This window comes from Chamaea fasciata, unplaced genomic scaffold (assembly GCF_029207755.1).
Source record: "Chamaea fasciata isolate MVZ Bird 193981 ecotype frontalis unplaced genomic scaffold, bChaFas1.0.hap1 SCAF_16, whole genome shotgun sequence".
Lineage (NCBI taxonomy): Eukaryota > Metazoa > Chordata > Aves > Passeriformes > Sylviidae > Chamaea > Chamaea fasciata.
Window position 1 is genome coordinate 14,528,692 of NW_027094101.1, and position 24,355 is coordinate 14,553,046.

General features: G+C 47.6%; 1 protein-coding gene across 1 annotated transcript in view; it reads left to right on the forward strand.

Annotated features, from left to right (window-relative positions):
* The window catches only part of DNAAF8 (dynein axonemal assembly factor 8), an 88,135-nt gene that overhangs the window by 25,404 nt on the left and 38,376 nt on the right, over positions 1-24,355 (forward strand). Inside the window, exons 10-16 of the mRNA XM_066198407.1 lie at positions 239-430; positions 2,893-3,048; positions 7,338-7,532; positions 15,894-16,010; positions 18,328-18,472; positions 20,604-20,835; positions 22,691-22,797. Of these exons, the coding sequence (XP_066054504.1) occupies positions 239-430; positions 2,893-3,048; positions 7,338-7,532; positions 15,894-16,010; positions 18,328-18,472; positions 20,604-20,835; positions 22,691-22,797 (1,144 nt within the window). The remainder of the gene's footprint in view (positions 1-238; positions 431-2,892; positions 3,049-7,337; positions 7,533-15,893; positions 16,011-18,327; positions 18,473-20,603; positions 20,836-22,690; positions 22,798-24,355) is intronic.

Below are 24,355 nucleotides of genomic sequence, written 5' to 3' on the forward strand. Positions count from 1 at the left end.
TGTGGCCAAATGAGGACCCAGGTGACAGCTGTCCAAGAAAACCTGCAGTGCTCAGGCAGGTGTCACTGATGGAACAACCTGGCTTTTATGGCTCATTCTCCCTCTTTGATAAATGCTCTCTGGGTGTTAAATGCCCCTCCTGTGATGGCAATGAATGTAATTAATTCCTGATGATGAATACACTTCCAGGAATCCAAGTGACTTTCCTTGTCGTACTATCTTTTTTTTTTTTTGACAGGAAGCCTCTTTTTTGCCAGCTATTGACACATTGCCTGGATCCCACAGAGTGAAAGAGGAGGTGCTGCTGATGACCATTTGGCTGGCAAGTTGTGGCCAAGTGGCCACGGATCACTGTGAGGGACAGGTGCCTGACAAGGTGCTGGGAGCAGCCAACATCTACCAGGCCCTGGTGACGTGGCTGCTGTCCCTGGTGAGTGCAGTGACGTGGCACAAAAGGCTCTGGGTGATGAGGGCTGTGTTTGGACCTCTGGTGAATACATAATCACTCTTGAAAAATCTCTTTTTAACCCCCCCCTACAGCTACAAAACAGTGGCTGAGCAAAGTGGAAATGACGTTCTAATTCACCTCAGAGTCCGTTAATAAATTCTCACCAGAGTCAGTGGAGCTGGCTTGTGTCTCTGGTTTATGAAAAAGTGAAAAATTCTTCAGCCAGGTTTTGAGCCAGTTGTTGAAAGTGACTGCTGGGTGTTAGGTTTTGTCCTGGGCAATGGACACACGTTCCTGGTTTTCACCACTTGTTCTGGATAAGAAGAGACCCTTCCTGATAGTCAAGGGTGCTGTGAACAAGCAAAGGGCTGCCTTAATTGTCCTTTGGTTCACATGGTTTTCTCCTCTAAAGAAACCACCCCATCCTCCCTCCTTCCCATCCATATTACCCTTCATTCCCTAGGGAAAACAGTGTATTTTTCTTCCCCAGTGTATATTTTTCTTTCCCACCCTGCTCAGTGGCCTTATTCTTTTCCCTGGGAAAGACTCTGGGATACCAAGACTGATCCACACAGTCAAGGTAGATTTCACCCTGAGCAGTCAGGCTTTTAAATCACTTAAACTCCACTTAAACACAATTAATTGTTAATGATGTTCCTGCTTGCATTAAAACATCGCTAACATTCTTTAGTGTTAGTTCAGTGCTAATGAAAATTGCCACTGGAACAGCCCTGGATCCTGAATTTTCCATTCAGACTCGTTAGCTTGTGACCAGCTGCAGTGTGAGCTCTCTTCCCTTGTGTTATTCCCATTAAAAAAGCCCCCTGAGCTCTGACTTGTAGCAGTTCTCTCTGAGCCTGAAAAGGTACATCAGGTTCCAGGGCTGTGTCACTCTGCTGGGTATAGGGTCAGATGTTCAGATGGAATTTGTGCCCAAGAAAAACTGGGGTAAAATCCACCAATTTAGTCTACACAGGCTCTGAAATGGCTGTTGGATAGCAATGAAGAGGTTTGCATTTCTTTCACTGAAAGAACTGGAAATGCTGAGGCATTTTTGGACCAAATCCTCATCTGGTGATCCATGCAATTCCATTGACTGGCTTGTGTAAATCAGCATATCCTCACTGATTCCATTGGAGATGTGCTGCATGCTGTCAGTTGGGAGCAGTGGATGGTGCAGAATTCCCCATGGGAATCCAGTGTTCAAGGCAGTGGAGGACTTGGTGCTGGTGTTTGAGTGATCCAGCTGAGCTGTGCAGCAGTTTCAAAATCCAGCCTGGCCCTGTGCTAAAAGCATGTTTTCTAAAGGCCTTTATCTCCCTGTAAATGGTTTGGGGCTATAGATGCAGTAAATAGAGCTGATGATGCACCTAGAGACTGGTGAGGGTATAAACCAGGAAAACAAGACTTGGAGTTTCTGTATCCACCAGAGCCCTGGGAGGGAATTACAGTCCTGCAGCTCAGACTTGCCTTTCTCTCCATCCAGAGCATGTTCTGGATCAGGGACCTTTGCTTTTCCTTTCTCCTGGCTTTACTGATTCTCTGTGTCTGGCTTTCCCAGAGTTTTCTGCCCCTTTTCACCAGCTGCCCTGAACATTTTGCAGCAACCCAGTGCTTTCCCAGGCTGTTTCAAGTGTCTTTCCTCTCTTTTCTTACTTTTAATCAAGATTTTCCTGCGTTCTGCATGTTAAAGTGGATTATGTTTCATCTGACTTTGAGCAACCCTTAAAGAGCCAAGGCATAGTCTGTCCTACTGGAACCTTCTCCCTGGATCTAAACTGATACTCAGGATAATAATTTATGTCTTGGGGTTGCAGAAGTCACTTTTTGCCCTGTTTGGTTTAAATCAGATCTATAAACTGGAAAAGAGAATGTTTCCCTCCTACACACACGTGTGCACAAAAAAAAAATCATGAAAAAGAAATCACCTCAGCCCAACTAAAAGGGGATTCCCTGGATGGGGATTGATGGAGTGGAGGGCTCCTTAGGGAAGCCTGCAGCAGCCCCTTGGAATGACATCATCCCTTTGCATTGATCGGTGAGCTGAGGTTGGGTTGATCTCATTGTCACTGATAAAGGCACACGTGGTGCTGCTGTGACAGGAACATTCTGGGCAGCCTTGGCAGGGGCTCTGTGCTCACCCCTTGCTGGACCAGGGAAATAATGGGAATTCCTGCTTCCACATAGTGAAACTGGTGGAAGTCAGAGCTTGCAAGTCCTCATTGAGAAAATAAATCCAAAGGCTTATCAAAAGCAATGTGTTATTCCTATTTAATTTGGTCTTTATTGATTTTCCTACTGGCTAAACCACAGCTAATCTACTAATCAAAGCAGAGTGCTCCCTGGGTTGTTGTGGGGCTCTACTCAAAAGCAACAGAGCAAGAAAAAGGTTTTTTTTTTTTCAGTCCATTGAAAAACGGAATTGTGTTCTGATGGATTTCCAGGTGCCTCCTGTGAAGAGGAAGGATGGCCCCAGAGCTCCATTCGAGGTGGTGGGGCTGCAGCAGGCCTGGAGAGAGGAAGGCTTGGCCCTCCACGCCTGCCTGGTGGCACCAGAGGAGCCTTCAGCCCAGAGCTGCCCCGAGCTGCTGGAGTCAGGAGTGAGTAGCAGCATTTCCACCTGGTAGCTGTGCAAACAGGGCAGGCAGCACTGCTGTGTGCCGAGCACCAGGCCTGGCTGTGCCAGCTCAGGCTGCAATTGCAGCAGGGCAGGACAGAGCAGTGCAAGAGCTGCCCAGGCTGGGATGGGGGAGCAGCCCAGTACTGTGGAACTGAAGGGTTGCTTACAGCTAATTGCCAACCCGAGCTGTCCTCAATTATGCTGCAGTTAGATTATGTGCAGACCAGAAAGCAGCTCTCTGTGGCATCAGTTTTTCTCAATTGCTCATTAGCTGTAACCTCACACTACAGAAATTTAGCTGTTTTTGGAGGAGACATGTCTTTTGGTACCTGTTAGGTTTTTCCTCCTTTATTTTAACCATGTGGAGAGTGTGGCACAGGAGGAGGAGGAGTTATTTTTATTTGGCTGCCCAGAGCTGAGGCCTGGAAACAGGACCTGAGCCTGTCCCCTCAAATTTGGTGGGCCCCAGAGCCTGAGCTGTGCAATAAAACTGGAAGGTCCCGCACACAGGCTGGAAATTTAGCACATGTAGGTGGCACATGTGATGTAAGACATGATATAAACTCCTGTCCTGAACACAGCAGAGCTGTGAAATTGCAGATCTGGGCTCTGCTCTGTTGGTTCTGTCTTTCACAGAGCTGATTTGATACGGGTCAGAGCATCTGGTACCTATTTATTTTTTGGGTACAGTTTTTTAGGTAGCATTGCCCCTCTTGCCTGCTCTAAATACCTATTTTACCCTATTTCACTGTGGGTGACTCTTTCTGGGAGGTGTGGCCAGGTGGATGTGGGGAATAACAATCGCTCAGATCTTCTGAGAGCCACTTGCTTGAATAACTGTCCTGTGGCTGAGGAACCTTTGAGGTGCCGCCCTGTGCTCTGCTGAGGCTGCTGAGGTCCTCTCAGGTGGCTCAAAGCAACTTTTGTGGCTTCAGTGAGCTGGCAGTGGATTTTCTACTCTATTTTTGCCTGCCTCATCCCCAGGTGTCTGCATTATACCTGCTGGCCACACCATGGGGAGCCTAAATGGAACAGGATGTGTGAACATGTTTTAAAAACACACTTCAGCATCCCCTCCTCAGCTGCAGCAAATGTTCTTCACTTGCAGCTGCTGCCTGGGAGCAGCAAAGATGGAATTTCCCATGTTGTATCACAAAACCTGGCGTTTGACAGCTGTGGCTCCAGTGCTCCTGAAAATAAATGATGGATGCTGGCACCAAATGTCATGATTAAAACACTACCAAAAAACCCCAGCCCAAAACCAGAGCAACTTCTCCATTAGTGATTGAGCAGCCCTGGGCAGAGGCTGAAGAGATCAGGCTCTGCTGGACTGGACAAGGACTTGATGTTGGTTCCTGCCCAGGGCAACTGAATCCAGGGTGTTTCCTCTTTGGAGCAAAGGGAATGGAGGGACAGAGCCTGACCTGCTCTCTGCTGTTTCCAGCTGAGGGCTTGGCCAAAGCACCAAAATTATTGAGCACTGATTGTGCTCAAAAAATGTCCCCAGGGTTACAGAATTAAATGAACTTTTGGAGCTGTGGGCTCAGGCTGCCCTGAGTGTTTGGTTGGAGCTGGGAAGGGTTAAATCCCAACCTGGCGGAACAAACTGTGCAGATTTTCCAGTCCTTCTCATGGAATCACAGAATGGTTTGGATTGAAAGAGGCCATTCAAGGCCATTCAGTCCAAAATCCCTGCAAGAAATTGGGACAACTTCCACTGTCCCAGGCTGCTCCAAGCCCCATCCAGCCTGGCCTTGGACAGTTCCAGGGATCCAGGGGCAGCCACAGCTTCTCTGGGCAGCCTGCGCCAGGGCCTCCCCACCCTCATCATGAAAAACTTCTGAGCTCAGCTCCCTTGCGCAGCAGTGACATTTCAGGGGTTGGGGCAGTTCCTCCAAGCAGGACTTGGGTTTCCTCTCCCTCATTAGAGGCTCTCTGTGGTGGCACTGACTTGTGTCAATCTTTCTTTCCTGAGGCGTTTGTAGAACTGCTGCTTTCCCCAGCAGAGATCAGAGCTGGGAGGAGCAACAAAAGTTCGGATGTCAGCCTCAGCAGAGACAAGGAAAATAACAGCAAGTCTCTCCCTGTTCCTGCCCTTGGGCAGCTTGAGCTACTGTGGAGAGAAATGTGGACTTATTCTTCACACTGCAGCCCTCAGTCTCTCACTGTCCTGTCAATGTGCAAGTTTTCAGTGGCTAAATTGAAAAACAAAGTCCCGTTGGGGCACTTACTCATTCTGGTTCCAATTGTCTCCTGTGGGCACAAAGAGACACTTTTCAGGGCTTACCTTTAAGATATGATTGGGTTTCCAGGTGCTTTTGTTCCATCTGTTTGCTATAAGAATTTAGGGAGACCTTAAGTTACTTTTTTTGGACTATGCAAAAAGACCAAGTATGTGTAAATGTTAACCAGGATGACTAATGATATTTTAATATTAATGTGAAGAGCCCAGAGTCCATTTTCAGCCCCAAAAAGGGGCTCTGAGCCATCAATTCCTTATTTACTGGCCACTTCACTGTTATCTGTGTATCTTTTATTATTTATCACATTCTAGTTCTCTGTCCCAAGGTGTAATAGTTATAACTAGAATAATAATTGTGGCTTCTCCAGACAAAAGCTCCTGTTCTTAGCACATCAAGGAGTCTTTTGGCTTATTCAACTGGGATGGAATCTGTTCCTATATCCAGTGGTTCTTCTATGTTTCCTCTCATTTTTGTCAGTTTTTTGGGGGGTAGTTTAGGGTGGTTTTATTTATTTCCTCCTCCAAACAGCTGCTAGAAGTGAGGCAGATTTCAACATCCCTGCCTGGTTTTGGTTTCTTGTTGTCAGAACAAATGCCAAAACACTCACCCCCTGTAATCCCTGTGTGCTGATAGACGGGCTGCAGTTCCAGGCATGTCTGATGGGAATTACATTTATACAGCCTCTGCTCTCCACGAATCTCCCAGGCATTCCCAGTCATCCCACTGGGCCTGTGTGGAGCACTGGGGCTCCTCTCTGTGCACCTCCATCACTTCATTCTCTGCTGGCTCAGAGGAGCTCCCAATCTCTGTCCTTTGATTTGGGGTTTTCCTCCTTGAGCTTCACTTTTTTAGGTGCAAAAATCACAGAATGATGGAATATCCTGAGTGGGAAGGGACCCACAGGGATCATCCAGTCTCACCGCTGGCCCAGCACAGACACCCCAACAAACCCACCCTGTGCCTGAGCATTGTCCAAACACTCCTGGAGCTCTGGCAGCCTCGGGGCTGTGCCCATTCCCTGGGGAGCCCGGGCAGTGGCCAGCACCCTCTGGGGAAGAACCTTTCCCTGATCTGCAGCCTGACCCTGCCCTGGCCCAGCTCCAGCCCTTCCCTGTCCCAGAGGTCGGAGCTGCAGCCCCTGCTGAGCTCTGCCTCAGTCTCCTTCTCCAGCTGAACAATCCAAGTGCCCTCAGCTGCTCCTCAGACCCTTCCCCATGCCCATGGCCCTCCTCTGGACACTCTCCAACAGCTTTAGATCCTTCTGATACTGTGGCACCCACAACTGCCCCAGAGCCGAGGTGAGGCCACACCAGGGCAGAGCAGGACCTCCACTTCCCTCCAGTAACTGGTGGAGAGATGTTCTGCACAGTTGTTGAGTCTGTTAATTTTTAATTAGGTCTCCTCGAGGTCACTGATTTTGTTCTCTGAAAGTCCTGCTAATTAAGAATCAGCCTAAAGAACAATGAGGCTTAGAGGGGAGGTTAAATGATGGAAAACTGTAGTTTAGTAGTGCAGTATTCAATATTCATGTATCAGTATTAATATTAGCTTCAATCTTTAAAAAAAATCACAGAATGGTTTGGGTTGGAAGGGACCTTAAAGGCCATCTAATTTCAACCCTCTGCCATGGGCAGGCGCAGCTTCCACTAGACCAGATTGCTCAGTGCTCTCTGCACCCTGGCATTGAACACTTCCAGGGATGGGGCACTAACTGTTTTTGTTTATATCTCCAAGAAACCCTTTGGAAGTTGATTTTTCATTGTATTGGACTGGTTTGTGGTCCTGTTTATGGGCTTTTCTTCCCCTCTGAGTGTGGTGGGATCTGCTTTGGAGCAGGATTTGTGAGTATGGGGTGAAGGGTGTGGGGGTTTGGGAGGTGCAGGGTGTCACACCAAGGGTTGGTTTGGAGAATCTGAGGATGGGATGGGGTCTGGGATGGCCATGGACAGAGGAGGAGCTGCTGCAGGTGCAAGGCACAGAGTTCTGAAACCATCACCAAAGCTACTTAACCACTGGCTCTTTGCAGACTGCAGAACATCTCCAGGGAACATCCAGGTTTTATCAGAGGATTTCTGCATTTCTGACCTCTACGTGGCTTCCAGATGTTATTTGGTGGAGAGATGAACTGGCCAGTCACTTCCAAAACCAGCTGTGCCCACTTCTTCCTGAAATTCCCTCTGTCCTGCTCAGTAACATCACTGCTGTTAATCCTGACCCTCAGGTACTGTACAGAAGTGCTTGGACTTCTGGTAATTTTTTGATCAGGCGCAGTAAAAGTTGTTTTTCCACTGTTAACAGATATTCTCCTTTGCTTTAGCAAAGGATTTAAACAGAGTTTGAAAACAAATGCTTCTAATATTAGACTATTGTGTGATTCAGTTCTGTGATTTTAATATCTGTGCATTTCCAGGGAAGTGTGTGAGCTACAAGGACACAGCATCTCTCCAAATAAAGTGCTTCCAACCTCTTGCCTGCCTGGAAACATCTCTAGGAGCACTCACTACTGTCTATCAGCAGAATAATAATTAACCTTTCACTTCTGTCAGATTAGCAAGTGCTCCATAACAAATATTCCACTGAATGAACTGTTACAAGAATTCCTTACACTAAATGGAGGAATTTATTCCTTGAGGGCATCCAGTGCTGCTTTTAGGCCTTTACCAGCCTTTCCTGCCTTGGTGTAAACACTTAGAATGGGTTTTCAAAGCAGCACTTAATATGACCTGATTTCTATACCTTTTGAGGGAATGTTTTGTTTATTTCTTTCCCACAACAGCGCCAGTCTTTGGACAATGGTGGTCTTTTTCCAATACTTTCAGACGAACAAAACCCTTGAGACACAATTCCAGGGAATGGCAAAGCCTGCAATTCTTGTTCACAATGAAGTTTTAATTTTGAAAACGATGTAGCATGAGAACTTTTCTGCCATTTCAACCAGATTTGGGGATTACTATGACTCTGTGAGAATCAATGCCATGAAAGCTTAGGGGTTTAGCAGTGCACTTAGCAATTTGCCTAAAGGTTTATCCCACTTGTGTGCAGGAAAAGGAGGCTTAGTGTTGTTGATTTGCAGTCACTGTGGCTTTCAAGCAGAAGCAAGAGCCATAAAGAGTCTGATGTACTCGTAAAAGATAAATCTGCTGTATGCTTTTAAGGCATAAAATAAGGCATCATTTAAAACAGCCAGGGCTTTTATGCAAATCCCTTATTAGGGGAATTATAAATCATTAGGAATTGAACAGCGAGATAGCAGGCGCTTTCTGGGGGTGGATATTTGCCTTGATGCTATGGAAAACATGATGTCAATTTAAAAACCACATTCTCTTTCCAAGTTCAAGTGCTCTGTGCCCCCCCAGGCCTGAGTGTGGCTGAGATCACTGTGTGTTGTGGGTTTTTCACAGTTACAGAATCACAGCATGGTTTGGGTTGGGAGGGACCTTAAAGCTCATCTGATTCCACCCCCTGCCATAGGCAGGGACACCTTCCACTATCCCAGGCTGCTCCAAGCCCTGTCCAGCCTGGCCTTGGACACTTCCAGGGTGGGACAGCCACATTTTCTCAGCTGGTTAGGCAGCACGGCTGATTTCCAAAGCAGGGCTCAATGAGCCACGCTCTCAGCAGGCAGCAGCTCACCCTGATGTCTGCCCTGGAGCTTTGCAAAGTGCCACCAACTGAGAATGTTCCCAAGTGTCATTAAAATACAACCAAAAAGTGCTGCATAGAAAACTCAGTATCATATTCTTTTAACTTCTTTGGTCTGAAGGTTTGGTCCAAGGCCAGTGATCCATGCTTTGCTTTTTGCATATATGTATTAGTTTGGAGGCAGTGTGTACAAAACTAAGCAGCCCAAAAACCTGCACCCACGTGTTGGAGGAGCATGCAGTGAATCCCTGCTTTTGCTCCAGGTAGATCAGAGTCTGAGAGAGAAATCCTGGCAGGATGGTGGAAACAAATGGGTAGAAATGGAGGGAGAGGGAAGCTGCTGTGTGTGATCTGGGGAGCAATTGCCAGCAGTAATTGTAATAACCTTTATGCTTTTTGTTTGCTAGAGCATGAGCCAATGTCTTGTTTTCAGTCAGTTTGTCTGCTGGGTTTTCTGCCTGTTGTGGACCCCAAACAGATTGCTTTGCCTGTGCAGGTTTTTGGAGTGCTGTGCAACGAGCCTATTAACCTGCAGCAATTCACTCCTGATCGGAGCAGCAGCTCACAGTGCAGTCATTAAAGCCCAGCTTGGGTTGGGAGTGACAACATCCCTGTGGAAGCTGTTAACTGCAAGGTCCCCTGTCAGCAGAAAGAGGATTTCTTCATTTTAGCATAAAATAAAAGTACTTTCTGCTGCTAAGCCTCAGGATGCAAACATTCACCTTAGGGATACAGATGACACACAGAGAGCTGGTGTTGATGCTGCTTTTCCTCGGCCTGTTTGGTCCAGGCTGGAATTCTTTTCCTCTCAGTTCTTCTAGACAATGGGACATTTGCCCAAAAGATGCAGCCCTTGATGGTCAGCTTCCAGAGCATGTCCTTGAGCTCCCAACCTGTGCAGGTGCCTGCCAGGACAGAGAAGTCAGAGCACAGCAGCGTTTTCAGGGAGCTTTTAGGTAGAAGGGGAACCTCTAACCCTCCTCTGTCTGTCCACAGACATCCCCAAGTCAAGGTGAAGGAGATTTTTTACTTCAAGTTGCAGAAAATTGATTTTGTTGCTCCTCCTGGTGATTAGTTCCCCTCGTGCTGCTCCTTTAGCAGCTTCTCTGCTCTGACACAAAGTTTGTGTGGGTTTTCTAAATAGTAGTGATTAAGGGCAGGTCTACACAAAGTTTCCCCCTTAGTTTTTGCTTAAGCAAAGCTCCGGTTTTTTTTGTTGTTGTTGTTGGTTTTTTTTTTTTTTTGTTGTTTTGTGGGTTTGTTTGTTTTTGGGGTTTGTTTGGGGTTTTTTGGTTTTTGTTTGGTTAATCATAGATAAGAATCCCAGAACTGGGTCCAGGGAGCTGAATTTTCCCCCTGATATTGTAACCCAGGCCTGCTGAAAATGCCCAGCAGCACAGCTGGGTTGGACCCAACAGCACGCTTGATGTGTGGCAGGGGGCTGGCAGTAAGTAGAGCAGTTCTTTCATGTGGAATTTCAGCTTTTTGGGCTTTCCCTGCTGGAGCTGATGTTAACTATGTTGCCATAGAAGCTCTCACACACACAAGCTTTGAAAGTTGCCTGCCTTATTTTGAATTCTGAAATAACCATGTTGGATACATGAAGAGCTGGACATTGCTGCTGAAATTTGAAATCCCTGTGGAAAAGCAGCCCCAGATGCAGCACTTGTTGCTCTGTGCACTTGAGGCACAGATTCAGAGCTGAGATTCCCAAGCTCTGTGTGCAGCCTCTGAAGAGAGAGTGGGAGGCACTTCCAGAGGATCTTTCAGGTCTGTGAGTCTGAGTTTCAGCATGAGCTCAGTGAGAACGCTCTGAGCTCTCTGAGTTGAAACTCTGAGTGCTGTGACATTATTTCATTGACAGGCACCGTGGCCTTGGCGCTGCTGAGTTGCCTTCAGCGTCTTCCACTGCCTTTTCCTGTAACTTCTTTTAATTTCAGTGCTGAGGGAGGTGTGCTCAGGGAACTGCTGCTCATTACCACATCAGCCTTTCACCCAACTCTCCAGGCCCGTGGCTGTGTGGGCATTGCCTTTCGCACATCACAAACTGCAGGAGCTGGGCTTTGCTGGGCTTCAGTGGCTGTGCTGCTGGCAGTTATGGTTTGGTTTGGGGTTACTGCCCTCTGTGTTCTTTCTCATTTCATTCTGTGTGAGCAGCACCTAAGCTCGGCCATGTTTTGGGATGGAGATGCTGCCAGAGCTCCCTGGAGAGCAGCACAATTCATTCAGCTCCCAGACCTGATCCCCACATTGCTATGAGCTCCCAGATTTAGTTCACGGCCCAGGGCTGTGCTTTCCTCCTTCAAAGCTCGAGGGATTTGATTGTTGTGCAGCTGAACTGGCCATTAGGGAGGGATAAAACACCCGGGACAGCTCCTGCACGTGGGCTCACCCAAAGCAGACCTGACAGGGTGAGTCCTGCAGCACTGGCAGTGCAGCCGTGGAGTCCAGCACTCAGCTCTGGGACATCCAGGTTGAAGCTGTAAAGCAGGAGCTTCAAAAGAACAGGTTCATCCTGCCCTTTGCTTCCAAATCTTGCCTATGGCTTGTCTTTATCTGAGTTAGTGGAAAGGTCAGATCTTGCCTGGCTGGCACCCTGAATCTGCTGAGCAGCCTGCTCAAGTTGTGCCAACAGCTTGGGTGAGAGCATGGCTGGCTGCTGATTCCACATGGGTAAGGCTTGTCTGGGGGAGAAATGTTTGTCCTGGGACTTCATCTATTTACATTTATAGAAAAGAATGCATAGCTGCAACCCAGAATAGTTGCATGGCTGTATCTTCAGGAGGCAGAAGGTGACATCCTGGCCCTGGCTGAGTCCTGCTGGAGTCTGGCATTTATTTGCATGGAGCCAGGAGTTCAGGCAGCTACTGGCATTCGTAAATAAAAAACCCCCTAACCTTTAGAAGGAGGAAGGACTACACTGATGTCTACTAGAGCTGGCACAATGTTAAAGGCACAGCTTGAAGAGGAATAAAACATTGCAGGTTTTCTTTCTTCTTAAAATTTGACAGCTCACATTTAGATTGTGTCCATCACTCCTTCTTCCTGAAAAGAGCAGCTTTAAAGAACTCTTGAGCTACTGTGCCTTGCCATTAGTGCTGATGGGCACAAAGGCTGGGAGCTGCTATCTCATCCTCTCTCCTTTCCCAATCCAGAAGGGGAACAAGGGGGAGTGAGATCCATTTCAAACTGCCTGAAATACAGTCACCAGAAGTGCATGTCTTCTTTGAGGAGTCCTCTCTATCCCGAACTTTTTGCTGCCTGGGCTCTTCCTGTGGTGCCTCCACTTTCCTGTACTAAGTTCTGTAGCCATCTGAAGAGAACATGCACAGTGGGGAGGGAAGATGTGCAGGGAACACACTCAACATAGTGTTAATCTGGATTCTACCAGGAAAACTGTGCTCCTGCACATGGCAGCAGGGGGAGGAGAGAGTTTGAGAGTGATGCTGCCTCATTCAGGGGCAGGATTTTGGTGAATCACATCAGACATGAGCCTTGCTGAGTGAGTGAGAGAGAGAGAGAGAGTGCTTTTCCCTGCTGCCCGTGATGTGCTCAGCAGGGCTGGCAGGGAGAGGTTACCTCAGCACAGAGCTCCCACCTGGCTCTGCAGTGCAGCATCCTTCTCTGAGGGCTTTGGTGTTGTCTCACAGAGATAATGGCTGAGCAGATCTTTGCCTTGTGTGTGAGGAGATGAGATTGTGGACTCCATGGGGATGCTTCTTGCAGTTTCTGTTTTCCTGCTGGGCCTGGCAACAGCCTGGAAGACTCCTTGCAACTTAAAAGACTCTCTCAGATCAGCTGACAGCAAAAGATCTTCCTTTGCTGTCAGAGATGGGAACAGAAAACACTGTAAGAACGAAGAGGGGATCACGGGCTTGGTCATATTTCTGTGTGACAGTTAAACATTTATGGCTTTGCTGCAGCTCCAGTCTCCTCTGAAATGTGCTTATTCTTCTTTCTGCTGAGGATTTTACTGCACGTTTTTGTTCTCCTGTGAGTTTCCTTCCTGGAACTGCCTGCCTTCATCTGGGTAGTATTATCTGAAACAAAGCAGGAGCTTGGGGTTTCTTTTAAATGCTTTTGGAAAAACTGGTGTGTGTACAGTCCTAGCTGTGGCACAAAATGGTCCTTTCCAGTGTCTTAAGATGTTAGAGGCTGGAATTTGTCACCCAAACCAAAGAAAGATAAATTGGCAAAAAGGAATAACTAAACCCAGGAGTTTCTGGATGTGCCCTCCCTCCCTGCTCATCCTGATCATGGCAGTGTGGATGGAGAGGATGTCAGTGCTGTAAGGAGCCCTGCAGACACACATGGGGATGGTTATGGTTCCGTGAGCCTGGGGTTTGAAACCTGTCACAGCAGAAGTCAGAGCATCCCTGGGGCTGTGCAGCTGCTGCTGGCTGAGTGCAGGGAACCTTCCACCCTGGGAAAAGGCTTTTCCCTGGAGATGGGAGGTTGGTACAGGGCTCTGAGCCTCACTGGAGAGGTGTTTTCAGGTGAGGTTCAAAGGCTGGGCTGCCTCTTCACCATTCTGCAGGGTTTGGGGAGTCTCCTCTCCTCTCCTCCCACCAGGGGACAGGTCAGCACTCAGAGCTGATGCTTCCCCTGGCTTGGGAAAGGATTTACAGCTGCTGTGATGTTGGGGGATTGAGAGGAACCAGCCCCGATACAATTCTCACACCTACCCTCTTGTAGAACATTAAAAGTAGCACTAAAGTATCATAAACAGAAAGAGTGTCCAAGTTATTTCAGTAGAAGAAGGTTCCTGCAGCTTCCTGCAGAGGGTCCCTCTCTCTTTTTGTGTCCCAAAGGGCTCAGCTCAGTATTAGAGCAACTGGCTCCATGCGATTCTCTCCTACATCACAGGGAAAGTGACTTTCTCCCTGTTTTTTCGTGTTGATGGCATGGGAAGGCTGTGTCAGGAGCTCTCTACTGGGATGTTTTAGCCAGGCTGGACAAAGGGGGCTCATCCTGCAGCCATCTGCCTATTTTCTAATTCATGAGGAGAAATAAGACTTTTCAGACTCCATTTTCTGTTGGTTTGTGAACTCCCATTCAGGTTGGCTGGTAGAAAACAGATGTGACAGGTGATAGGAACAATTCCCACAAGCCTTGCTTCCCAGGTGTGGCCGCAGCAGGGCGGTGGCCTTGGAGCAGCATCCTGGAATCCCCATGGATCCACAGTTTACACCAGAGTGCTCCCCTTGGATTTTCCACCCTGTGTCGTGGAGCTGGATGATTATCTTGAAGGTTTCTATGGAAATAGAGGCTGGTGTTGATTTGACCACATTTGTCCCTTTGTCTCCTCCTTGAACATTCACAGACGTGAGGTTTGTTCAAGAAACAGCTGGAAGAAATAGGAAACTGGGATTTTGCTGCATTCCCACTTTGTAGGGCTTGTCTGGGCTCATTGCACTGTGTCACTGTTGCAGATAGGAGCTGGCATCATGCACTGGAATGGGGAAGATCCCTTTCCTTAAATCCACTTTTCCTCTGATGATATTTTCCACAGCAACCCCGTGTAATATCAGTAGTGGAGGCTGGGAAATGATGGATTGCAGGACAGTATGGACAGATCCACTGGGAGATGCCAAAGCCCTTGGTTTGGTGCTGTTGATTTGACTGAAACAGGGTGAAAAGTGAAATCCCCGGTTCTGCTTTCAGGCAAATATCTCATGAAGCACAGGAAACAGAGGAAGGAGACAACGCAAAAGGTTACTGAAGTGGAAAGGCAGTTGTCAGAGGGGTTTTAATATTCAAATGAATTTCATTTTCTGGTTGTTACTTTGAAACATTTGTGGAATGCTCTGAAGTGCCTATCATTTGCCAAGCAGCACACCCGAAATCTCTCAGGTGATTACACAATTAAACAGCATTATATGGAGCTCATAATGCAGAGTGGATGCTTCTCCATGCAGGGTTAGCCCCTTTTCTCTCCATCATAAAAGTCCTGATGAGACCATGTTGAAAATTAATTTCTTTTTCTGTTTTTGAAAAGGTCAGTCCACATGAGCAGAGGACAAATTAACACCTGCTGTAAATCGAAGTAGAGCCTTTAAAAGTATTGAAACCTCTTTGAGCTACACCTGAGCTTGTGTTTTGAAAGTGACTATCTTTTTTTTTTCTTCATCTCTGGAATGATTCCTACCCACTGTGAACTCTGCCTAAATGCATCTGCATTTCTGGAATGTTCAAAGCAGAAGCTGACAAATGTGACTTTCAAGGGTTGTCTCTGTCCCTGGACTGTGGCCTTGCTTACAGAGCGTGCAGTCACAGCACATTCTCCTGAGTGACACATCCTTACACTTGTACAAGTTGCTTGCTTGGCTGCCCAGAAAATGGATGAGAAACAAAATAAGGTGCTGAGCCTGGGAAATGCTGTGCTTGTGTCGAGCTGTGACCTAAATGCCATTTTTTTGCCTATCCATGAGGATGTGGCACGATGAGCCTAACAGATATGTGTCACTTGTGGTGACATGAGCACAGGAGAAATGTGCTATTTTGGCTACAGGCATGTAGAAGTTCATGCAATCCCTTCCCTACCCTTCCAATTGATTGGTTAATTAGAGCATTGCTTTCACAAAGCCCTTTTCTGCTGAGTGCTCAGCACAGTCATGGAGAATTGAGGTCTTAGCTGATGGATGCAGCTCCTGATGATGTCCGTGGGTGCTCTGTGTCTTGGGGAGTCACTGGGTTGGACCCTTGGGAATGCTCAGGCTCTTGGGAGGCAGTTGCAGATTCATATTCTTGGGATATCACTTAAATAAAGCTACTGGAATAGTTGCAAGAAAGCGAATTATGTAAATGAGCAACACTGGGCTGAGTTTAATCCACCAGCTGCATCCTCATGTGCTCAGTGGCCATAAGGTCCTGGTTTTCCTGCTTTATTTTAAGGGACCAAGATAACATGGAAGTGAGAGCTGTCCTTTGTGCATTTCAGGCAGTGGAGAAGGCGTTTGCAGTGCCAAAGGGATTTTACTGGCAGACAGTTGAGAGTGATGACAAACACTTCCCTGACAGCAGTGCCATGGAGGCTTGCAGAGGCACGGACACCGAGGTAAAGAACAACAAACAACCCCCTCCTTCCTCACCTGAGGGCTGGGGGGGGACACTGAGAGACAGTTTAGTGCCCTGGAATATTTCAATCTAGAGCTTTGATACAAATACTGATCTTGAAGTATTTTTCACTCAGACCTAAATATATCAGCTGAGTATTTTATGTCATCAGTATTGATGTGCTGATTGCTCTGAGCCACAGAAGATTAAACTTTGAAATGTGTGGGTTGGAGAAATTGCTACCAACCAGGTGCAAATCTGTAAGAGTAGACAAAATTTTGATAACCTGAAACCACTTGACTGTAAGTCAGTGAACAGCACAACTTTGATTAAACTTGGGCTCAGGAACATTCCAAAAAATTTCTGAAGGTTCTGGTACTGCCTGACCTTGAGTAACTGTGTGTGTTGTATGAACAACCAGGGAGTATTTGTACTGATTCTACCCCAAGAGAAGAGAAGGTTAAAATGATCTCAGTTACTTCTTGCTTAGGAGTGCAGCACAAAATGTACAGGAGCTCACCCATGTGAAATGAGCTGTTACTGAGCAGAGCAGGGAAGGGCCTGCAGCAGTAATGGAGATCAGCCAAGACTGCTCTGGGTGGGGTGGGACCTCAAAGCCCTTCCAGTGCCACCCCCTGCCATGGGCAGGGACACCTTCCACTATCCCAGGCTGCTCCAAGCCCCATCCAACCTGGCCTGGACACTTCCAGAGATCCAGGGGCAGCCACAGCTTCTCTGGGCACCCTGTGCCAGGGCCTCCCCACCATCCCAGGGAAAAATTCCTCCCCAATATCCCATCCAGCCCTGCCCTCTGGCAGTAGGAAACCATTCCCCCTTGTCCTGTCCCTCCATGCCTTGCCCCTCATCCCTCTCCAGCTCTCCTGGAGCCCCTTTAGGCCCTGGCAGGGGCTCTGAGCTCTCCCTGGAGCCTTCTCCTCTCCAGGGGAACATCCCCAGCTCTCCCAGCCTGGCTCCAGAGCAGAGGGGCTCCAGCCCTTGGGGCTTCTCCATGGCCTCCTCTGGACTTGCTCCAGCAGGCCAACATCTCTCTTGTGCTGGTGGCCCCAGAACTGGGCTCAGCACTGCAGGTGGGGGTCCCCAGTGACAAGGCACAGCCCAGGGTTCACACAGCGGCCAGAATTGGTGATGTCTGTGAGCAGGCCACGCACAACTCAGCCAGGCTGCAATAGGGAGCAAGGCCAAGTGCCAGGCTCCTGAGGAAAGGGGAGACTGACCCTTCCTGAGGCTTCCCTGTGCTGGATGGCTCTGTTATCACAGCTGGCCCCAAGCCCAGGCAGCCCCAGAGCAACTACAGGAAAATTCCTTCCTCACTGGCTGCTGTGAGTATTGGGTTAATAGCAGGAGAGCTAGATCTAGACAAACATAAAGAAATGGAGCTTTTATTCCTAATTAGACCACTTTTATGCGATTTGAGTAAATTTCTATCTTCATTTGTCATGATGGTAAAGCCTCATAATGTCTTTATGTGGCAGTAGCATTTCATTTCAAGTGTCCAGTAGTGATGGATTCATTTGGCATTTGCTGCAGCCATAAACCTTGAGCTGGGGAAATCCTTGAGCTGCTCAACATCCAGGAGAACCACGCCCAAATTTGGGGCCAGAAAATCAGCTTGTCTGATCCCCAGCTAGACAGTTTATTATCTACAGAACCACACAACTCCCTGTTGTAAAGCACTTGCTTTTTAAAACAATTTGTTTCTCTGATGGGGAAAAAAATAATAATTTGCTTTCATTTTGGGTATAAACATTCAGAACATGTTGGTGTGAGTCTTCCTACGTGCCAGGATGGGCTGAAAGGGGTAAGGCTGGGAAAGAAGACTCTGAAATGTAAATTTGGGACAGTACCAATAATGCGTTTGCCTTTTAATATCTTTTTAGTGTTGATTTTGGAGCTGTTAAAGGTAGAGAGACACAACCTATTATTATTATTGAATTTATTATTATTGAATCATGGAGGAAGATGGGCAAATGGTACTGCACAAAGTTAACAGCAGAAGGGATGCACTGTGGGCTCTGCCCCAGAGGCCTTGCAGTTTTTTACTAGTATGTTTATGTGACAAAAGGCACAGTTACATCAGCAGAAATTGATTAAATTAGAATTATCATTGATAGTTGTGATTTAGCCCAAAGCCAACAGCCTTCTGTGTGTACTGCACATAAAGAGAAACCAAAGCCAAGCCTCTCTGTTGCTCTGGCAGTGCAGATCCATCCTGGGAACTACAGGTGAGCAGCAGGGCTGCAGTTGTGGAGGGCTTGGGAGCACTTCCCTCATTTTCCCGTTTTTCTCTGGCTGTCCAGGTTGCCATGGTGCTGCTGTTTGAGGCTCTCTTCCGAAGCCCCCTGGAGACCCATCACACTCTGCAGCTGCTGCGGGGCTCTGGGCTGGATATCTGCGGCCTCCGCCTGCTCTACCCCGGACACCACCTGCTGCTCTCCAGCTCAGGTGAGCTCTGCTGCTCCTCCACAGCTGCCATGGTGCTGAGGAAGGCACAGATCTGTAAATGCACTGAGGTGAAGAGTGATGAGAGTCAGATTTGCGTGAGGGTTGCTTTATCAGTTCCCGTATCTTTCCCAAAAGAAATTATAGAATAGCTTTGACTGTTTCTTTCTTTCTGTTTCTAGCGTTGAATATCCATGAGCTCAATTTTTAACCCTTGATACGTTTCAGACTTTAGCTGTTGCTCCTTTGCAGTGAGCTTTCCCACATTTCAGTGTCCTGAGCCCCAGGGATAGGCTCATGTGAGTTAAATATAATCATTTAGTTCCCCACTGATAGTCCTGAAGGTTTTAGCTGCAGAAAATCCAGTCTCCCTTTTCCACAATTCCCCCATCTCATTGCCTGTGGGACTTGAGTACTGATTTAGCTGTCCTGAAATTGCATTGGCTGATAAACCATCACCAAAATGTCACATTATTTAATAGAATCCCATCTGAGGTTGGAGACCAGCAGGATAAGGTAAATAAACGTGATCTGGGGCTCTGAACTCAAATCACAAAGTCTTGAACATCAAACAACAGTGTGTCAAATACTGGCATGTACCACTCAAGTCTTTATTTTCTCCCATTCGAGGAACAGAGATGATGAAGCCTGTCTTAAAGCATTATGGAATATTATTGGTTGCTACTGCAGCACAACTCCAAAGCAAGAGGTGTTCCCTCAGCTGCAGAGTTTAGAGATTGCTTGTGGCTTGTGCTTCCTTTTAAGCCAAGGAAGTTCTTCTGGAAGGTTCAGATGTGCCCCATCTCACCCAGACAATCCATTTCTCTTGGGAAAGGCACAGGCAGGCTGAGAGGGAGAGAAATGGGCTTCCTTCTCCTCTGGCAGAAGGGGAGTGAAGACCAGCTTAATCAGAGACAATTCCCCAGTCTCCTCACTCCCTTTTTGCATTTGAAAGCAATAGGAGCAGACTGCCTTAGGAATGGGAGTGCAGTTGCAGCTGTCTGGGTGCTGTGCACAAAACATATTCCTGGTGAGAGCTGGAGAAATGGAGGAGGGCTCCAGAAATGAGTAAGAAAACCGTAAAACCAGCAGTCATTAGGAGCTGACAGGCAGCAGATCTGCTTCAATGCTCTGTTCCATGCACCATTATTTAAGAACATTTCGTATGAAGAGACAATTCATTTGAGCTTAGAACTGCTGTGCAAGTTTGTAAATTAGATTTTTACCCTTAGCTTCATAACTCTAAAATTATTATTTTAAATATTTACACCCAGTTGCTCCATTATCTACCTGCTCTGGAGATTTGTGTTCTGCCTTCTGATTCTTATGCAGGAAATGATACATTTCTTCTAAGGGAAGAAAATCACACACCTTGCTGCTTTTCTGACATCTGCAGTAAGAACTGGAAAGCAGGCAAATTTGCTTTTTCTGGGGTTACTTCCTGGGCCCCAACTATGCTGGAGAAAGGTTTGCCAGAGTCATAGGGAAGAGTTATTGAAGGAAATAAGGGAAGTCAGGGTTCAAATCCTGGCAGAAAATTAAAGGTGGCAAATCAAATATTTGCCTGGACCTTGCAGCATTGTACAAAATTTATATTTAATGCAGTAGGAAATAATGTAAAAAAGAACTCCCCAGATTTCCAGTTTGTGTTCCCCTTGAAAAACATCCCTTTCCTCAGGCCCCTGTTCTTGTCCTGTACTTCAATCCCCCAGCCTTGCTTATGGTCATGAACAGGAGGAACTTGAAATGCTGGCTTAGAGTCACAGTTTGGGCTGAAAAGACCCTAAAGACCACCAAGTTCCAACCCCTGCCACAAGGAGGGACACTTCCAGTGCACCACCTGCTCTGTAATAACTTTTCACAGCAAACATGAGGCAACCAATTCCTCTTTCTTCAACAGACTGCCTTGAATAACCTCAGGTTTGCTATTGGGTCAAAAAAAAAATGTGCAGATGCTGTCAGCATCATTCCCCCAAGGCAGGTAAACCAGGTGATTGATTCCCAGGACAGGTAACTGGGTGGTCCCTCTGTTGAAGTTTGGCTCTGACAGATGTGAAAAGAGCCCTTGAGTGGAGTGAGTGACTTTGAGGTGGGTTGTTCCATGTTTAACTCACACATGTGTTTGTCTCCACAGAAAAGCTGCCTTCCTCCTACACTTCAGAGCCTGGCAAGGTGCCCCCAGTGCTGGCATTAGCCCTGAGGGGGCCCAAAGCCCGTGGCATCCTGCAGGACATCACCCGAGGCTCTGCCAGGGCCTGGAGCCAAGCGGAGGCAGTCGTGTCCCTGCCCCTGCCCAGCCGGCTGCACAGGGAGCTGTGCCTCTGGTTTGGAGGGAGAGCTGCTGGAATCCAGCCCCCAGCGTCCAGGTGATGGCCCCGGATGGTTTGGAGCTGTTGTTGCAGAGGCAGTGAACCCTTGAGGCAGGCAGGCACTCAGAGATCTGAGTCAGCCTTCCAAAGGTCCTGCTGCACAGGAGTGCAGGGGGAGCAATCCCTCCACTTTTGTATTCCCAAGCCAGTTAGGTAGTCTGCAGCAATCCTTCTCTCTTCTGCAGCAGATCGTAGACTCATGGAATATCCTGAGTGGGAAGGGACCCACAGGGGTCATCCAGTCACACCTGTGGCCCTGCACAGACACCCCAACAATCCCACACTGTGCCTGAGCATTGTCTAAACGCCCCTGGAGCTCTGGCAGCCTCGGGGCTGTGCCCATTTCCTGGGGAGCCTGGGCAGTGCCCAGCACCCTCTGGGGGAGAACCTTTCCCTGATATCTGACCTAAACCTCCCTGGCACAGCTCCAGCTCCTGTTCTCTCAGTTCCTAGATGTGTCAGGCATGGCACAGTTGCAGTTGCTTCCCATTGCCTGGTCCCTGGTATCCAGGCCTGCAATTCATACTTTTGCTGCAAGATTTGGAAACCTGATGCTGGAGAAGAGCTGCAAGGCTGTGTGCCAGTGACTGACCCTCCACTAGGAAACCTCTGTCTTTGCCCTGAACATCAACTGATAAAGGGATTCAGTAGGAAAAGGTTCTTTGGAGGATGATGAGGGAAGTGTTTGGAAATGAAGGGTGGCTTATAAACCTTTAACTGCATGAGAAACTCTGCTGCAGAAAGCTCAGACCTGCAGGCTCTGGAGAGGTTTTTTAGGGATCCTGCCTGATCCTGGGGGCAGGGTGGCACAGTCAGAGGCAGCAGGCTGGAGGTGAGATCCTCTGCGCTGCTGTCAGTGCTTTCTGTGAGTGGCAAAGCTCAGCGATGTGGAATTAACCTGTGGATTGCTGTGGAGCATTATGTGTCAGAGTTCAGCTCGGCTCAGCCACGACTAGTGGCTCTCATCATTTTTATGTTTAAGATGTGAAAAAAAATCAATTTGGCCAAGTTTCATTCTCTTTATTTGTTTATTTTCCTCAGGGATGCCTTTTTCCTATTACAAAGATGATGAATTCTGCTCCTCTGGTGTAACTCAGTCCGGAGCAGTGCTACATCCTAAATAATGCACTTTTCTTTCTCCTAATGCTGGTAATTTGGTCTGTTGGGAGACAGGAATACAAACTGCAGCTCAGATTGCCCTTTTCAGATTAGACTTGCAAATGCTGTGGGCTCCTGGGAGTGAGCAAGCAGGATGTGTTCCAGCCAGCTCCGTGGTGGTAGCAAGGGATGAGGCAGGTTTGCCTGAGCAGCCTGAGCTCACAGTCCCAGCCACAACTGTTCCCAGACAGTCCCTGGCTTTAAACCACACCTTCTGTTCCCCCTGCCCTGATTGGGTCCTTTTGGATGTGCAGGAATGGTGTGGAAGTTTCACTGGCATGAACATCCCTGCCAGACTGGATCGTGCTTGTTGCCTAACACGAACCCTTCAAACTGGTTAAACTCAGCCTAAAGAACCCAAAGTGAATAGCAACTAGGATGTGTCTGTGGGTGGGAAAAGCTCTGCTAGTGCAGCCTGACATATTTCTTGATTCCCAGATTTCTTTGCCAAGCTGGCTACTTTGCATTAGTTACTTTTAATTGAACACAGAGAGCCTCAGGGAGAGTAATATGAAAAGATATTCAGTCAGAGAGACCTTGATGCAGCTCATGTCACGGACAAGGGATTGAAATGGCTTTTCCAGTAAAGCAGTTTTACCAGAGAAGCTTCTGTGGCCTTGGATTTGACACAGAAAGTAGGTTTGAATCAGAACCTTTTAAAATTTTTCATTTAATATTTATCGTTTTTCTGCAGCTCTGAGAGTCCTTCACCAGCTGGGGCAGGAGCAGATGAAGAAAAAGTTGACCTCCAGGGCTTGATGCTGCCTCGACCTCCAGCCATGCTTGTCTCAGCTACCAAAGGTCAGCGTTAGGAAATGAAATTTGAGGGTTTATGGTTCTCCTTCACTGATAACATCACTTTATTCCAGCCCACCTAAGGCAATTCTGCCTCTCTGGATTGCTCAGGGCTGTGACTTGGCCAGTTCTGGAGCCAGGAATTAGTTTCTAATGGGACACTGTTGCCTGAAATGATGCAGCAGAGAAGTGGCAACACTTTTCATCCTCCCCATGAGAGCAGCTGCTGGAGTCCTGGGGGCTGCATAGATGTCACTGAAGGGGAAAAAAGAAACAACAACAAAAATAAAACCACTGCACAGGAAATCTCTGCACAGAGGAGCCTGTTAATCAAAGAAACAGTCACATGAAGACCTAACAAGAGTCCTTAAACTGCTTGTTTATTGATCAGAGTTCATCTGCCTCTCCTGCTGAAGACTGAGTATTATAATCAGGGGAATTAAATGGTTTAGGCTTCCTTTAGGGCAGGACTGACCACACAGTCAGAAAGGAGAGCATTTTATGGGACTAATATCAATGGGTTATCACCTGGTTCCACCCACATCCCATTTTCCCTTTGCAGGAGAAGTGTTCAGCACCTGAATTTGTACCTAACCAGCAGCAAACTGCATCCAAAGGACACCTGCCAAGGCCCTGCCTGGCGAAAAGGTGTTGGAGTCCTGCTGTAAATGCCAACATCCCCTGGAGTGGGCCTGGCACAGCACATCTGGGGTGCAGGGGGGGTTTGGACAATGCTCCTGGAGCTCTTGGCTGGTTTCTGCTGCCCTAGCTGAAGGTGGTTTCACAGGAATGAAGCCTGAGGGGAGCAGAAGTTCAGCAGCTGTCAGGGAAGAGATGGCAGAAGGAAAGCAGGATTGGAGTGACAGAGAAAGAAGGCGTGGGGAATTACATTGCCAAAGGAAGGAATCCATGAGAAAAGGATGCAAGCATAAGGCAAAAAGATGAAAAAGGAGTGGAAGGGAAGGAAAATAGAGAAGGGAGAAAGGGAAAAACCAATTTTGAGACAGTTTTTAGTCTTTTGGCTCATGTTAACTCAGGTAGTTTGGCAGCCAGCCCTTGGCTCTGTTATTTGGGATTGGGATTGATGGCAGCTGGTGGCTACTGATGGAATGAGTCACATTTGCTGCCTCCCCTTCCTTTTATGGCCGTTAATGATTCACATTTGCTGTGGGCTGCTGAGTTCCACCACACCACGTTCCATCTGCACTGAGCCTCAGAAGTCACTGTCGAGCTTTGCTCCTCAGATAACTTTGCTCTGGCAAGAGGAGCTGAAACTCTGCACTGGGAGCAGACACCCTTGGGGTTTTCAGGAAAAGAAACATTCCCTGACTCCTTCCCTCTGGTCTCCAGCAGCTCCTCTTGGAGACAGGAATATTTACCCATGCAGAGCAGAGGTACTGCAGCTAGGTAGACCTGCCCCTTCTCAGTGATCAGAGTTTTAGGGACCCAAGCAGATATTCTTGTCAATTTCGGATATGTGTGTGCAAAAAAATGTTTTTTAAAGTGTTATCAACTGGAGAGGAGCCAAAATCTTCCCACCAACAATCTTAGATTTTGATAGTTC